The 12,036-nt window shown below is 43.7% G+C and overlaps 1 protein-coding gene across 9 annotated transcripts in view; it reads left to right on the top strand.

Moving 5' to 3' along the window:
* Window positions 1-11,538, top strand: part of Btd (biotinidase) — a 31,091-nt gene extending 19,553 nt beyond the window's left edge. For 8 of the 9 annotated variants that reach the window (XM_076871875.1, XM_076871707.1, XM_076871628.1 and 5 more), the window contains 3 exons: window positions 862-1,126; window positions 5,230-5,379; window positions 7,793-11,538. In XM_076871875.1, coding sequence (XP_076727990.1) covers window positions 878-1,126; window positions 5,230-5,379; window positions 7,793-8,962 — 1,569 coding nt within the window. In that variant the 5' untranslated portion in view covers window positions 862-877 and the 3' untranslated portion in view covers window positions 8,963-11,538. Of the gene's footprint in view, window positions 1-861; window positions 1,127-5,083; window positions 5,127-5,229; window positions 5,380-7,792 lie in introns of those variants that run through there. The other variant, XM_076872120.1, reaches the window with a different exon arrangement.
* The last annotated feature ends 498 nt before the right edge of the window (window positions 11,539-12,036 follow it).

Raw genomic sequence — 12,036 nt, 5'->3', positions numbered from 1 at the left:
GAGCAAGAGATTTGGAATCACAGAGATGAAGGTTGAGAAAGTGAAATGTGTGATGGCATTTCTCAAGTAGAGAAGGAAACAATGCTGTGCTTTGATTAGGAGGCTGCTTTTGTAACAGAGAGTGTAAGTGGCATTTAAGTGGAAGTCTGCAGTTTCTTGGCCCCAAACAATGTGGTGATTTTTTTAATTGATTTTTTAAAAATAAATAACAGTGGAATGCATTACAATTCTTATCACACATATATAGCAAAATTTTTCATATCTCTGGTTGTATATGAAGTATATTCACACCAATGCATGTCTTCATTTATGTACTTTGGATAATGATGACCAATCACATTCCACCATCCTTGCTAACCACCCTGCCCCCTTTCTTCCCCTCCCACCCCTCTGCCCTATCTAGAGTTTGTCTGTTCCTCCCTTGAAAGTTTTCCATTGTATTCTTTATTACTCTAAGAAAGGCAGGGAAAGCAGAGCTGTATTGTTAGGATCATCATGACAAACATAGCTAATGTAGATGTTGGACCTATAGTGCATTTGTGTGCACAGAGAGCAGGAGGAGTGTAAAATATATCATGAAATTATATCTGATAAACAGAATAATTACTCTTGCCTAAAACTTAAGTGCACAGCCAGGAAAGTGAATAGTGATGCATTACAGCCTTGCTGAATACTGGGTAAGAAAATCATGGCGAACATAGAGTCTGTTGTGGAAATATTCTAAAAAGAGACGATTATTAACACAGTGAGCCATTTTAAACATAGCTTCCTTCATGTTTGGAAAAAAACATGTTCAACAAACGTTGGATTCTTGGCGGATTCCTTACTCAGCTGTTTTTCCCTTGCCCCATTACATTCCAGATTTACGGCCTGTATCATGTCTGGAGCCAGCAGGAAGCCTGCTCTTTTCCTCTTCATCTGTTATGTCACTGCCCTGGGAGTCCAGGCCGGGGAGTACTGCGTGGCTGACCATCAGGGGTCTCAATATTACATGGCGGCCGTGTATGAGCACCACTCCATCCTGAGTCCCAACCCTCTAGCTCTCACCACCCGCCAGCAGGCCTTGGAGCTCATGAACCAGAACCTCGATATCTACGAACGGCAAGTGATGACTGCAGCCCAGAAGGCAAGAAACACTCCTCAGTTATGACCTGGGCTCCTCTCATAGAACAGAACAAAGGGTGCTTTGACCCTCAAGCAGTGGTTGGGTGACCCTAGGCTTCCTACGACCTCTGTGAAAGTCAGTCCAGCAAGTAAGCCTGATTTGACTTAGGTGGCTAGAGTCTTGCTACTCGGAGAGTGGTCCGTGGTCCAGTAGCATCAGCAGCACTTGAGAACTTGTTAGAAATGCAGAATTTTAGGCCCCACCAAATCAGAATCTGCATTTTAGCAAGATCCTCAGGCGATGAGGCCCTTCAAGTTTGAGAAGCCCTGGGTTCAGTCACAGGTTCTCCATATGGCTGTGGGCAGGAATCACTGGGCCAATTATAAACACTAGAGGTTCCTGGATCCCTAGGAATCCATTGTCCAGATGGTCCAGATGGAGTGTGATCTGGGCACTGGAATTTTTTTAAACAATCTCCCTGGGGGATTCTAATGTGCAGAAAAAAATTGAAAACCACTGAACATGATGAGCACCACAATCTGTGAAGCATTCACAGCTCACCTGAAAGAGTCACTGTCCAAAGAACTGCCATTTTTGCTGCCTGCAGATTATCTGGGGCTCACTTCATTTCTTATGCCAGACTAAACAGTTTGAGACCTTCGCCCAGTCAGAGCTCACTCCAAGACAAAGGGCAGGTCAGTGTCAGCCTTTGTAAAGGCTTCCTGCTTGGCCTCATTCCCCTCCTGCCAGGAAGCCTGAGGATGGAGGAGAAGTGCCCCATAGGGCAGAGGGGAATGTCAGTGTCAGAAGTGAGCAATTCCCTTCTGGGAAACCCATAACCAGAGGAGATTGGGCTTTAACCCTGGACCAAGCCCTGCTGCTTCAGAAGGCCCTGCTCTGCCTCCAGGGAAGTTTAAGGTGAAGTAAATTCCATGGGTGTAAAAACTTCTCTGTTGTCATGGGTTTTTAAAGGGCAGACCCGGTCCTGCTAAGAGGTCTTGCCCTGCAAGTCCCCTCTCTTTAAGCAGGTCAGGATGGCCTGGAAAGACATCTGTCACTTCATTTAAAAATTCTAGCCTAGGGACTGGGGATGTGACTCAGTGGTAGCGCGCTTGCCTGGCATGGGTGCGGCCCGGGTTCGATCCTCAGCACCACATACAAACAAAGATGTTGTGTCTGCCGAACACTAAAATGTAAATAAAATATTAAAACAAAAAAAAAGATTACAGATCAGGGCTGAGAATATAGCTTAGTCAGTAGAGTCTTGTTTAAAAAAAAAAAAAATTCTAGCCTAGAGTACATATACCTAGAATACACAGAGACATATATACGTGTACATATCTGAAACTGATGTTGGAAGGGAGCTTCTGATGGGTGACGCACTGCTCTTTGTCCCAGCTGACTCTAGTTTCTCCTTGAACACCTTCAGGGGCCCAGAACTCACTGTTCGTAGGTCCACTCGTCCAGTGGTGGGAACTTCTGGATAGGCCTTTCTTTCAGTGAGCAGTTCTGTCCTGGAGCTAAAGAGCAGAGCCCAAGTCCCATACACAGTGCCATCTTCTTCACACTTGAGGCTGACTGCCCCAGCCCCTTGCATGTCACCCCAAGGCTGTTAATCTCCAGTCCCATCCCAGTTCCTTGGGGGCTTCCATCTCCAGCCCAGTGCTCACAGCTGTGTACTGCTCTCCAGGTGCTGGCTGATGGCGCAGGCTACAGGCCACTCTCACCTCCCTCATTCCAGACCTTGTCCCCTGCAAACTTGGCAGTGATTTCTCTCTGTGGATTCACAGAGCTCTTGCTGTCAACTAAAACTCCTGTGCCCTTCTCTCACACAGACACATGTGCTGCCATTACCTGCCATTAGGAAGCTGATTGAGCACAAGAGCAAGCCTTTACACTAATGTCATTAAATGTCATCATTCCAGTCCAAAGGGTGATTTAGGGATCTTTACTGGACCTCCCACATGTCAATTTCCTGCACATCATTCACACTTTTGGTACATACCTCATTTGTGTCTCTGCTGAAGTCAGTGTAAAAAAAAAAAAAAAAAAAAAAAAATCCCAGCTATGCCCACAGATGACCTGCTGCCCCCGATCCTGTCGAGGGCAGCATTCCTTGGGGGGGAGGTGTTTGCTGCACTGCGATGAATTCAGACCTCAGTTTTACCCCCTCTTGCTTCTCTGTCCTGTTCCCAAGACCATCCTGGGACATTCAGCAGATGCCGCACTGAAACCCAGAGACTGTGACTAGGATTCCCCAGCTTTCCAGGTTTAATGGAAACCAGTGCTATGGTTTTGAGGAGCCTGCACAGGCTGCAAGATACCATTCCATTACTAGTGGTCCAGGAGCGGGGATGGAGCTGATCAGAGGATCCCTTTGGTGCTCACTGGTTGCTCAGCTGCCCTACATCGCTGCGTGTGTTAAAGCAGCTGCTTAGACAAACTAATGGGGAGCATGTGTCAGAGTTGTCCATCAGATTTACTTTAAGGGCACAGGTTCCTAAACAAGCCAACTGAAGTATTGCTCTCTTCGCGGAGGCACTGGGGTAGGGCTGGAGGGAGGAGTTTACAGCTAATTAGTGTGGTCAGGCACTTGGTTGGTGACCTTTGTTCCTTAGAGGGAATTCTTTTTTTTTTTTTTTTTTTTTTTTAGTATTTATTTTTTAGCTTTAGGTGGTGCTGAGGATTAAACCCAGTGCCTTGTGGATGCTAGGCGAGCACTCTACCACTGAGCCACAACCCAGCCCCTAGAGGGAATTCTTGATCTCAGCAAAGTCTATCAGAAAATGGCTGGTGGTGCTCATTGGGAGTGCTCACATCAGACCCAAAGTTCTGCCCAGCTCATGCTTGGTTCCCAGCCTCATTCCTGGCTGCTGTGTACTCAGGAAATGCAATTTAATGTTCATCTTAATCTAATATGTATACATAAATCCATAAGGAACCATCCAATGCTCTCAGTTTTGATTTGAATAAAGGAAAATATTTGTCCATGTGTAAATTTTAAAAAGTTAAAAGCATAACTCTTATGCAAATATGAATGAACAAAATTTTTATTTAATGCATTAACTAATGAAGGAATCAGTAACATGGTAAAACTGATTCAAAGGAGAATTTGAAGAACGGAAATGTGTCTATCAGCAGCTCAGGGAATAGTGAAATGAATTTGCTAATAGATACACAGCTGACTTTAAAGGTCCTATAGGATAACACAGTTGAGGTGAGCTTTTAAGTAACAAACAGTGACACATTCTCTAGATAATTAAATAATCCTTGAGTGAGCCTGTTGATCAATACCCCAATCTAATTTGGAAATATACGGATTCTTTTTCTTACCTTACTCCTAGTTTTTGATGATTTTTTATTTATATAGTCACTACTCAGAATGGGTCAGTCTCACAGGGTGCTATGCATTGATATGACCTTTCTGAAAAGCTATTTGACAATGCGTGTTAAGAACTTAAAATTTAGCCAAGTGTGGTGATACATGTCTGTAATTTCACCACTCAGGAGGCTGAGGCAGAAGGATCACAAATTCAAAGCCAGCCTCAGAAACTTATTGAGGCCCAAGGTAACTTAACAAGATGCTGTCTCAAAATAAAAGATGAAAAGAGTTGGGGATGTGGCTCAGTGGTTAAGCACCCACACACACACCTGGGGTTCAATCCCTAGTTAAAAAAAAAAAAAAACCCCCAACTGATTTAGAACAGAATGAAGTTGAGAACTACTAGAGTGAGAGACACCTCATCTGTTAATGGTCCAATGTTTGATGCCCTTTGTAAACAGCTCCAGCTCCAATTTCACCACCGAGAACTCCACACCCCTTCTAGTAGCCTGCCTGGTAAATTCCTGCTCTTTCAGCAGCTTACTCACCCTCCTTCCCTGACACACTCCAGGTACAAGTGATGCATGTTCCTGGAGGACTTTGTCTTTGTGCCTTTAGGGTTGGACCAAGCAAGCCAGCATCCCCAACACTAGGATCCCTGATGAGAGTCCAGCCACCAGCTCTGTATCTCTGGCTCTGGTACAGTTAACGCCTCGGTGGTTGCCCAGGGTGTGAGCTAATGAATGAAGTGGCGCTTCTCGACGTCTGATACCAGACTACATTGTACTGTTCTGACTTGCAGGGCGTGCAGATCATAGTGTTTCCAGAAGATGGCATCCATGGCTTCAACTTCACAAGAACATCCATTTACCCATTTTTGGACTTCATGCCATCTCCCCAGCTGGTCAAATGGAACCCGTGCCTGGAGCCCCACCGTTTCAATGACACAGAGGTATTTTAGGGCCTTAGTCTTCCTCTTCAGCAGGCCAAGGGTGTTGTGGGGCAGGTTGCTCAGAAAACACACCAAGTCCCAATTTTGTCCAAATTGAAGAGTCTTTATTTAGCTGGCCAGCCAGCGACTGCTTCCCACAAGACCCATAACTATCTCTGCAGGGAACAGCCCTGAGCCTGAGCATTTTAGGATATTTAAAGGCAAAAAACACATCTGGGTAGATGTAACTGCAAGCAAGCAGGTACAGAAGCTGAATTGGGCAGTTAGCAAGACAATGCCATGGGCACATTGGTTTTTCCCACAGGACTTTCCAGGTTGGCATAGCAGCAAGCAAGCAGAAGGGAAGTGGGTCAAAATGACCCTAGTTCAAAACAAGTTAGAGAATGGTTACTAAAGTCTAGACAATCAATCTCTGACAAGGTACATTGCCCAAGAAAAATGGAAACCAAAGAGAACAATTTTACATTGTATAAAAATTGCTATTTTGTGTTGCCAAGTATGCTATGTTAGGTAACTATTAATGGATACAGAGGCAGAGCTTTCCCATAGGAGAAGCATTTCTTAGGTGATATGGAGTCTCCAGGTAAAATGGAGTCTGTTTGGTCATTGCCCATATAGCCTGACCCATAACAGAGGGCATGCCAAGGTGAACCAAGTGAGTGCCTGAAAGCCACAGCATGCTGAGATATAAAGGAGACCCAAGGACCCCAAAAACCAAACCCAAACTCCATGTGCTATACATTCAGTTAAAGACTGTCTAGAGCTGGGTGTGGTGGCACTTGTCTGTAATCCTAGCAACTTGGGAGACTGAGGCTGGAGGACTGCAAGTTCAAAGCCAGCCCTGACAACATAAGGAGTCATCTCTAAATAAATAAAAAGGGCTGAGGGTGTGGCTTGGTGGTCAAGCGCCCTGGGTTAAATCCCTAGTGTAAAGCAGAAAGGGGCGTGCGAGATCAGCAACCATGGAACCAGAATGAGGCACCAAAAGAAGGTTTATTGGGGGGCGCCCCTGGGAGGGGTTCACCAATCCACGAAAGGGTGAGGGCCGGGGAAGCCGCAGGCGGGAAAGGCAAGAACAGTGCTAATAAGGGAACTGGAGGGGGAGGGCCCAGGCCATCTACACTGCAGCTACTGACAGCAGGTTGGCCGCCGAGTTTAGGGGTATCTTGTTGGTCGCAGGTTGGTCAGGGCTGGTTGGGTTGACAGGGCGATTGCTTCTGCCTGCCAGGACCGTGTAGGTTGGGGTCCGTTGCCATGTCAACTTCTGATTGGCCATTTCGGTCAGCCAGGTGGAAAGTCCCACCCCGCAGCCACCAAGAAAGGGGGCGGGGGGTCAGGGAAACCTACTGACCTAACACCTAGTACTGCAAAGGAAAAAAGAAAATCCACTATTGTAAAGCATTTGCTCTATGAATATTTAATTTATTAATTACACAAGAAATACATGAATATAAACTTAAACATGTCAAATAGAAGTTAAAAAAAGAAAAAAAAAAGTAAAAATTCACCTTCACCACAGCCCATTCTCATCCTACTTCCTTTCCTAGAGAAACATATCCATTTGCTATGTATCCAACTTTACCCTTTTCTATGCTTTTATATTTATTGCCATCCTTTTTTAGCATGGTATATGCTCATTATTTTCTTAAAACTCTTGATATCAAGAGCAACAATTCAATGAATATCCTTTACATATATTTTCAGAAACATGTCCAAGTGCTTCCGTAAGGTGAAATTCTTAGAAATGGGATTTCTCAAAGGCTGTGCACATTTTACACTATTTTAAAGAGTAACAAACTTCTTCCTCAAGAGATTTTTATTTCACTTTCTATCTCCAATAATAGTCATTAAGGCCTATTTTCTCACTTTTTGGTCAGTGCAAGATAGAATAACCTTTAGAATTTTTGACAATCTAATGAAGGTGAAAAATAATGTCTCATTGTGGTTTTAATTTGCATTTCCCTATAACTCATGTGGTTCAGCTTCTTTTTTTTTTTAATTTAAGGTAGAAAAAGGAAAATCTTCCTTTTTTTTTTTTTAAAGAGAGAGAGAATTTTTTAATATTTATTTTTTAGTTTTTGGCGGACACAACATCTTTTTTTGTATGTGGTGCTGAGGATCGAACCTGGGCCAGCCGCACGCATGCCAGGCGAACCCGCTACCCTTGAGCCACATTCCCAGCCCTGTGGTTCAGCTTCTTTTCAGATATTTCTTGGCCATTTGTTTTTTCTTCCTGAATCACCTGTTCATCTCCTTTGTATGTTTTCAGTGGTGATTTTTTTTTCTTATTGACTTATGAGAGCTCTTTGTTTATTGTGAATACAGTGAGGAATTTTTCTATTAAAAATATGAGACAAAAGGCAGAATATTTAAAATCCACATATTTATGCCCTTTTTCTCCCCCCTCCCCCAGGTCCTCCAGCGCCTGAGTTGCATGGCCACCAAGGGAGAGATGTTCTTAGTGGCCAACCTTGGGACAAAACAGCCATGTCATAGCAATGACCCAGGGTGCCCAAATGATGGGAGATACCAGTTTAACACAAATGTCATTTTCAGCAATAATGGAACCCTTGTTGACCGCTACCGAAAACACAACCTCTACTTCGAGGCAGCTTTTGATACCCCTCTTGAAGTGGATCGCGTCACTTTCGATACCCCCTTTGCTGGCAGGTTTGGCATCTTCACCTGCTTTGACATACTGTTCTTCGACCCTGCCATCAGACTGCTGAGAGACCCCGAGGTGAAGCACGTGGTGTATCCGAGTGCCTGGATGAACCAGCTCCCGCTCCTGGCAGCCATCGAGATTCAGAAAGCCTTTGCCACTGCCTTTGGTGTCAATGTCCTGGCGGCCAACATCCACCACCCATCTCTGGGGATGACAGGGAGTGGCATACACACCCCTCTGAAGTCCTTCTGGTACCATGACATGGAAAGCCCTAAAGGTCACCTTATCATTGCCCAGGTAGCCAAAAATCCACTGGGTCTTGCTGGTACGGAGAACACAACAGGTAAAACAGACCCGTCCCACAGTAGGTTTTTAAAAATTGTATCAGGTGAGCCATACTGTGAGAAGGACGCTCAGGAAGTCCACTGCGAAGCTGCCAAGTGGAACATGGATGCTCCTCCCACCTTTCACTCTGAGATGATGTATGACAACTTCACCCTGGTCCCCGTCTGGGGAAAGGAAGGCTATCTCCAAGTCTGCTCCAACAGCCTCTGCTGCCATTTGCTGTATGACAGGCCCACCCTGTCCCAAGAGCTCTATGCCCTGGGGGTCTTTGATGGCTTCCACACTGTGCACGGCACTTACTACATCCAAGTGTGCGCCCTGGTCAAGTGTGGGGGTCTTGACATCCACACCTGTGGGCAGGAGATCACAGAGGCCACGGGGATATTCGAGTTTCACCTGTGGGGCAACTTCAGCACTTCCTATATCTTTCCTCTGTTTCTGACCTCAGGGATGACCCTGGAATCCCCTGACCAGCTTGGCTGGGAGAATGACCACTATTTCCTGAGGAAGCGTGGACTGTCCTCTGGTCTGGTGACGGCAGCTCTTTATGGGCGGTTGTATGAGAAGAACTAGGACAAGTGTGTGATTTGTGAGTGGGCCCTGGCTGTCACGTGGCAGCCCCGCCCTCCACAGGCCACAGAGCATGTACACAGGAACACCTCCCCCTGGGGGTAGCCGCCCACTTCTGGGGCACCAGATCCCACCTGGGAACTGTGGGAAGAGGTAGGAGAGGCAGGTTCCCTCTTCCTCCTACATGTCAGAGCTTGAGATGTTTTCTGGTATTTTCTATTAATATCTGTCTTTTCAAACCACATCCTCCTCTAGCACATCTCTCAGTACAACATCGGTTTTAAGATCTGAAACAAAAATAAATGTTAGTTGATATTTTACACACCCACAAAGCAGTGGTTCTTTTTTTTCCTTGTTAATCAGGTGACACCCCGATGTGTAAATATTTTACAAGCCTTGCCTGTTCTCTAAAGTAAGAAACAAACTCTCAAGAGAACTGCTGTGAGGACCTTTCCTGTTCTGGTCAGCTGAACTCCATCCAGATGAAGTGGATTAATCCTGTAATCCTGAATTATTTCTTAATCCAAATATTTGGCTTATGTCTGTACTCTTCATGACCATGGGCAGATTTTTTTAAATGAACTTATCCTCGTTAATCATCAACAGGTAGAAAACAATAACAAACATAAGGAAATCTAGATGGCGTTCCTCTATGTCTTGCTTTGTGCATAAGCTCTGACAGGTTGATCTTACTGTGGGCACTTTTGTATATACGTGGTGTTATAAGTACTTGGGAGACCTGTCTCTCGAGCAGTGATTAATACTTGAATTTTAAAATGATTAAAATTGATGCCTTGCGATGCTCTTTTTAAAACTTTTTATTTAGTTTGATTCTTTAGACTACTAACAGTAAACTAGAGCTATAGGCAGCCTTAAAATTTGTTTGGAAGTTTTGTTGGAAAAACATTTTACAGATGGAAAGGGATCTACCAACAACCCATGCCATCATCTGTTAATTCCACCACTTTTCTTTTCTTGAGCTTTTTTTCCACTGACTCTCCACAGGCTCTCTCAAATAAAAAATCAATCATATCCCAGTGCTCAGGAAGTTGAGGCAGGAAGATCAGAGTTCAAAGCCAGCCTCAGAAAAAGCAAGGCACTAAGCAACTCAGCAAGACCCTGTCTCTAAATAAAATATTAAAGAAAAGGGGCTCGGTGTGTGGCTCAGTGATTAAGTGCCCCTGCGTTCAATCCCTGGGCCCAAAAAAAAAAAAAAAAAAATTCATGAAACCTTCAGTTGGAATTAGTGGGTTTTTTTTTTTTTTTTTCAATTTTAATGTTGCTTTATTTTATATGCTTTAATTCAGTGTTACTCCAACAATTAGCCAGGAGAGGGTGAATAAGAACTTTTGATTTACTATGTATTACTTGTTAAATTCCTGTTTGGAATATTTTGATTTGATTACAGTAGTTTGTGTTTGCTTGATAATTCCTTTTATGAAATGTTTGAGGCTTGAAAGTGTTGTCGGTTTTCAGGAAGCTCTGTCTCTGTTAGTTTAAACATTGCATTTAATTCATCAAATACATATGGGGGCTTTGAGGAGTGTAAGACAATGTGCTAGATGTGAGGGTGTACACACGGACCCCACCCTCAAGACATCTTTCAGATCTTGAAACCATTGGTTGATACAATAATGGTTTCACTGTAGAATTGAAATCTAAGTCCAGCGGTTCATGTTTCTATCAGCATGCTGTAAAAGATGATGAGAAATAAATAGAATTAAGTTTATGAGAGATTACATAGTACCATTCTTTTTTTTAGAGAAATCAAGGACCAAAGAGGTGACATAGTACACCCAATAATTGTGACTGTTGCAGAAACATAAGGCTATGATTACCAACTTGAGACAAAAGTCTGAAACAGTGTAATAGAAATCTTAAAGTTCAAGGATTTATTTGAAGGGAAGATAGGAAAAGGAACTGTTCAGGGGGCGTAGTTTTAAAATACGCTTGCCATCAGTTTTTATCATATGCTGATGCTGGGAGCCATTAGCCAAGTAGGTATGACAATTTCCTTGCCAGCATACCCCATGTTGCTTAGTGGAAGGACTCGTGGAAATAGGACATTTTGCAGTGACATTGCATGTAAGGTGACCTTGCTCAAGGACCAGGGCGGATCCGGGTTTAGGGCGTTCCCGGTTTAGGAAGGTTATTCCTACTGGGAATAGGGCGTATCCTGCTGCCTGAGTTCCCCTTGAGTTCTCACGGGGTTCAGACAGTATTTTGGGGAGACAGAAGCCCAGTGGAGGTGTGGATTTGGGCAGAGAACGTGGATTTCCCCAGAACGTGTTTGTAGAAGGCCGGTGTGAGATCGGGAATAAAGAATTGCTGTTTGAATCTACAAAGCTATGAGTGGCTCGTGATTTGTGCCCAGCCAGACTGCGGCATGCTAGCCACTATACAGCGTGGTAAATCAATATTAAATCACCAACAACAGAATAAAGTAAGAGTTTATGCTCATTCAACAAGTAATTGCATGTGAAATTTATTGAGCCCTTTTAAATGTCAGGTTAAGTATTTTCAGTATCTCATTTGTGCTTCTTAAGAAAGTTCTGAGGTCATTATCACTCCACCTACTGATGGGAAAATTGAGATTTAGGAAGTTATGTAATTTCACCAATGCCTTTTACCTACTAAATCATGAGAATTTAGACTGGGTTGGCTTGACTCCATAGCCTCTGCCCTCATACCCTGGCTTATGGTTTCATTAGGAAACCATAAGCCACCCTCTAATATCATGTACCCAAGCATTGTACTTTTCACTTGAAACACTGGAACCTAAATGTGGACCATAACAGTACAGATTTTAATAACTTTGACAGCATTGATTTTAGTATTAGGATATGAGATGCTGAAATTGAACTAAAGCAGAATAAATGATCCACTAGGAGATTTAATCCTTTGAATAGTTTGAGCACTAAAAACAAAGACTTTGCCAAGTATATCATCAAGTTATCTGTATTATGTAAGAACCTGCCAATCTTTGAGTATTTATGCCTGAGGAAAATAATTAATATGTGCCAGGCATTGTCCTTGCTGCTATAATAAATAGGAAGGGTGTTAAACTTGCCCTCAAG

Source organism: Callospermophilus lateralis, chromosome 1 (genome assembly GCF_048772815.1).
Source record: "Callospermophilus lateralis isolate mCalLat2 chromosome 1, mCalLat2.hap1, whole genome shotgun sequence".
NCBI classification, from domain to species: Eukaryota; Metazoa; Chordata; class Mammalia; order Rodentia; family Sciuridae; genus Callospermophilus; species Callospermophilus lateralis.
This window is presented reverse-complemented; position numbering and strand designations above follow the sequence as displayed.